Source organism: Camellia sinensis, chromosome 11 (genome assembly GCF_055761805.1).
Source record: "Camellia sinensis isolate YWXY chromosome 11, ASM5576180v1, whole genome shotgun sequence".
NCBI lineage: Eukaryota > Viridiplantae > Streptophyta > Magnoliopsida > Ericales > Theaceae > Camellia > Camellia sinensis.
Window position 1 is genome coordinate 31399512 of NC_138971.1, and position 4476 is coordinate 31403987.

At 34.9% G+C, this 4476-nt stretch overlaps 1 protein-coding gene across 1 annotated transcript; it reads left to right on the top strand.

Moving 5' to 3' along the window:
* The first annotated feature begins 1335 nt into the window (after positions 1 to 1335).
* On the top strand, positions 1336 to 2502 carry LOC145802230 (putative late blight resistance protein homolog R1B-16). The gene has a single exon (XM_082894912.1). It carries the CDS (start codon positions 1336 to 1338, stop codon positions 2500 to 2502), a length of 1167 nt encoding a protein of 388 aa, XP_082751038.1.
* The last annotated feature ends 1974 nt before the right edge of the window (positions 2503 to 4476 follow it).

Sequence of the window (4476 nt, forward strand, 5' to 3'; positions counted from 1 at the left end):
GAAAATTATTCTGTCTTGGAGAAACTGAATCATCTAATGATCAGTAAGGCCTGCAATTTGACTGCAGATCAGATAGATCATATCGACTCTTTTTACTATCGGCTAAGATTCCTAGCAATCATTCTCAAGGATATGGACGAGAAGCAGCAGCAGCATGAGCTGAACCATGAAGCTAAAATCCTGCGGATGCAAATTTATTATGTGATCTGCAAGACAAGACAACTTATCCGTTCTTTTGATGTTCAAGTTCCAGGGCAGAGGGACAGCAACAACAACGGTGACAGTTTTTTTTGAAGAAATTACTATCATGGAAGAGATTAAGACGATCGAAGCAAAAGTGGTACGATTTTATGGCCAGATAAATCAGATCCAACTCCTACAAGATGATCAGTCTTTCAATCATGGAGTCCATTCGTCAATGTCAGTGTCAATGTCAATGGAGAACAGAACCATGGTACATGAAGAAATTACAGTGGGCTTTGATGATGAGGCGTTGACTATAAAGCTACAAATGATATCAATTGTTGGGATGCCCGGACTTGGTAAGACAACTTTAGCCACAAAACTGTACAATGATCCTTACATCACACACTACTTTCATATTTGTGCATGGACCTATGCTTCTCAATTACCCAGAATAACAGATATGTTGTTGGACATTTTACCTTCTGTTAATGTCGTCTTTACCGATGAAATTAAAAACATGACCAATGAGAAGCTAGGCGAAAAGTTGTACAAGCAATTAAAAGGCAAGAGATATCTCATTGTCATTGATGATTTATGGGATATTGGTGCCTGGTCAATCTTAAAATGTATTTCCCCAATGACAACAATGGAAGTAGAGTTATGTTCACTAGTCGCCTCAAAGATGTGGCTATGCATGCCTCACCTGACTGCCATCGTCATTGTCTGCGTTTTCTCACTGAAGAAGAGAGTTGGGAGTTATTACAACGGAATGTGTTTCAAAATGAAAGTTGCCCTCCAGAACTGATTGGAATTGGGAAGCAAATAATGAGAAAATGTGAAGGGCTTCCGCTTGCAATTGTTGTACTAGCATGACTTCTTGCAAAGGACAACAAGGCACAAGAGTCGTGGAAACAAGTTGCCCAAAGTGTAAGCTCATACATTGTTAGTGATCCAAACCAGTACTTAGACACACTAGCACTGAGTTACAATCACTTGCCTCGCCACTTGAAACCATGCTTTCTCTATTTAGGAGCATTTCCAGAAGATCAAGAAATCTCAGTGCAGAGATTAATTTGGTTATGGATAGCTGAGGGGTTTATACAAAAAATTGAGCAGAAAAGCTTGGAGGAAGTAGCGGAGGGTTACTTAATGGATCTAATTCAGAGAAGTCTGGTAATTGTTGCTCAAAAAAGGTTTGATGGTCGAATTAAAGCATGTCGTATGCATGATTTGTTGCGAGATTTATGCTTGAAGAAAGCCAGGGAAATTAATTTCCTACAGCAAGTTGAGAATGATAAAGACGCTTCTCCTTCTTCTTCAAGTAATTGTGAAACAAATAACCAACGCCGCCTGTGCACCCATTCTAACTTCTTTCAAAAATCTGATTATGTTTCCTCCATGTCTTATGCCCCAACAGTTGTTCAATCGTTCTTGTGCTTCAGAAGTAAGTTAGATCATTATCACGACAATCGATTTGGTGATGTGTGCTCATTTATTTGTCAGACCTTCAAACTTCTCAAAGTGTTGGACATATGGTACAACAGTGCCTTCTTTTCAAGAGAACTAACACAACTTGTTAATTTGAGGTATTTGGCAATTAATCGGACAATTGCCTATGAATTACCACCATCAATATCCAATCTCTCAAACCTAGAAACACTTATTATTATTTCTACAAACTATGTAAAGGTTATTCTGCCATGTAATGTTTGGAAGATTCCAAAGTTGAGGCATCTTTATGCTAAAGGAGGAGCAAAAGTTGATGTGTCTTTATGTTCTGAAGAAGCAGCAGTGGATCAGAGCTATCCCCGTGTATTAAAAGACCTACGAACCATCACAAACTTAGATCAATGTGGATCTGTTCAGGATTTTTTGGCAAGAACTACTTATCTTACAAAGCTGGGAATTTGTGTACATCTTTTGTCTGCTTCGGGGAATTTGATGTTTCCTAATCTAGAATTTTTAGGACACCTCGACACTTTGAAGCTATACCGTGAGTTCTTGCACTCAACCTATCTCCTAGAGGTCAAGTTTCCTAGAAATGTTAAAAGGCTAACCTTGAAATGTACAAGGATAAAGTGGGAGGAGATATCAGTCCTTGGGATGTTGTTACCCAACCTTGAGCTTCTCAAATTAGAAAATGATGCTGGCTGGGGATGGCACTGGACAACAATTGATGGTGGTTTTCCTCAACTCAAATTCTTGAAACTGAAGAACCTCAAATTTGAGCGATGGATCACCTGCCACAGTCACTTTCCAAGCCTTCAACACTTATCGTTGGAAATGATAGAAAAATCCCGAGGAAATACCATCTAGTTTGGGGGATATACTCACTCTGCAGATGATTGAGGTAAACTATTGTGGCTTCACTGTTGTGGAATCTGTCAGGAAAATTAAGGAAGAGCAAGAGAGCATTGGAAATAATTGGCTCAAAGTGCAGATTAGGAAACATGCGTGGAACCTTTGAATCAAAGTGTAATGATACAACTTCTAAAGGGATGTTCGTTTTTATATTTGTGTTTAATCGTTTCTTTTCTCTGTCATATTTCTCATTTTGGATTCAACCCTACTTCAAATAACAGAAATCTATCTTGTGTATATATAAACTAGCACAAAACTGTACAGCCTTAAATAAATAGTAAAAATTTTATCTTAAAAATTAAAATAATAATTTTAAAATTTAAAAGAAAAACATAGTTGACAATATGTGAATGAGTTGTTGTCATTTGAATTGCACTAAAGTCATGTTTTAATTGTGTTATTATTAATATTTTATTGTAAGTATTAACTAATAGATATGTATGTCATTACGTAACATTTTAGATCAAAAAAATTTGAATGAATTATAAAAATTACATTTAGCACACAAGATAAATATATATACTTTTATATTAGATTTTCTCGAACGATATAACAACTAAAATTTCCAATTTACAATTACATAAAATAGTTTCTTTCACTTCATTTTCATTTTTTATTTTTTAATTTAATTGAGCATATAGCAAATAACATTTTATGTTTTTTCATATTTCATTTTCATTTTTATTTTATTTTTTAAATTTTTGTAAACATTTTTGGTATATGTGATATGTAAGTATTAGATAACAATATCCATGTGGTCAAGTATGAAAAAATATTAGGAGAAACTACATGCAGGTGAGAGAAGGAGAAAGAAATTACCAACACATGGAGGGGTGCAAGTGTCACTTGTACCCCACAATCTTTTATTTGCACCCCACAGACACACTTGCACCCTCCATGTATTTATAATTTTTTTCCCCTTCTTCTACTTGTATATAATTTCCCAAAACATTAAGGATCTTGAAAAAGTAAATAAAAAAATTATCAAAAATTAAAGTGTATGGAGTATGTGTATGCTAAAATTTGATCACAACCAATACTCTAATATTTCTCCTGAAATTCTAGAAACACAGTCGTAGAACATGCTGCCCAGATCTATGTTTGCGCAATTAGAAGAATAACTAACCCGGTTGCTCAAGCACTACGATGATAAAGCCAGCAAGCTAATATCTGAAGATATTTTGACAGAGTAACGATAACTCAAAATAACACATAAATTCACGCACCTCTCACACGTGGGGGTGCCTGCTTTTATATAGAAGTGCCCTCCTCCTAGACTAGGAAGCATGGATATGACGGATATGATAAAAAGATATGATACGATACATATACGATAATATAACAGAACCTAAAAAAATAGAATACGGGTACAATTATGATACGTTTGTGAAAAATATATTTTTTAAAATTATTAGTAGTGAGTTACACAAAAGCTAAAGAATGTTGAGAAATCCCAATGTAATTTTATAATGTAAAATATTAACCTTTAAAAATTAGCTATTAATTTAAGTTAGTAGCTTGTTTACCTTTGGCTGAAAATGTAAAACCAGTTTGATAATATGTTGCAGGATGAAGATTGTCTTGCTATGGCTTCCCTCCATTGTTCTGAATCAAATAGAAATGGTGTTTTCAAAGGTGCTATCAGAGAAAATATACAAATTAGAGATTAAGTGTTTGATTGTACTAGAAATTGTTAGTTAAGTGTGCTGGTATGTAATATAACTGTTTGTGAGTGTTTATCTGTAATACATAACTTCTATTTGTGAGGAAATTGTTGGAGTATTATTCCATAACTTGTTTACTGTCAAAACATAAAGTAGGAGTAGAGTTTGTGACTCCAAAATGGTTTAAGCAGATTTAGGTGTTTGGAATGGCCAGCCACTTCAACTGGGGGGACAGTGCATTTTAGTTGACAATATATCCTTCATT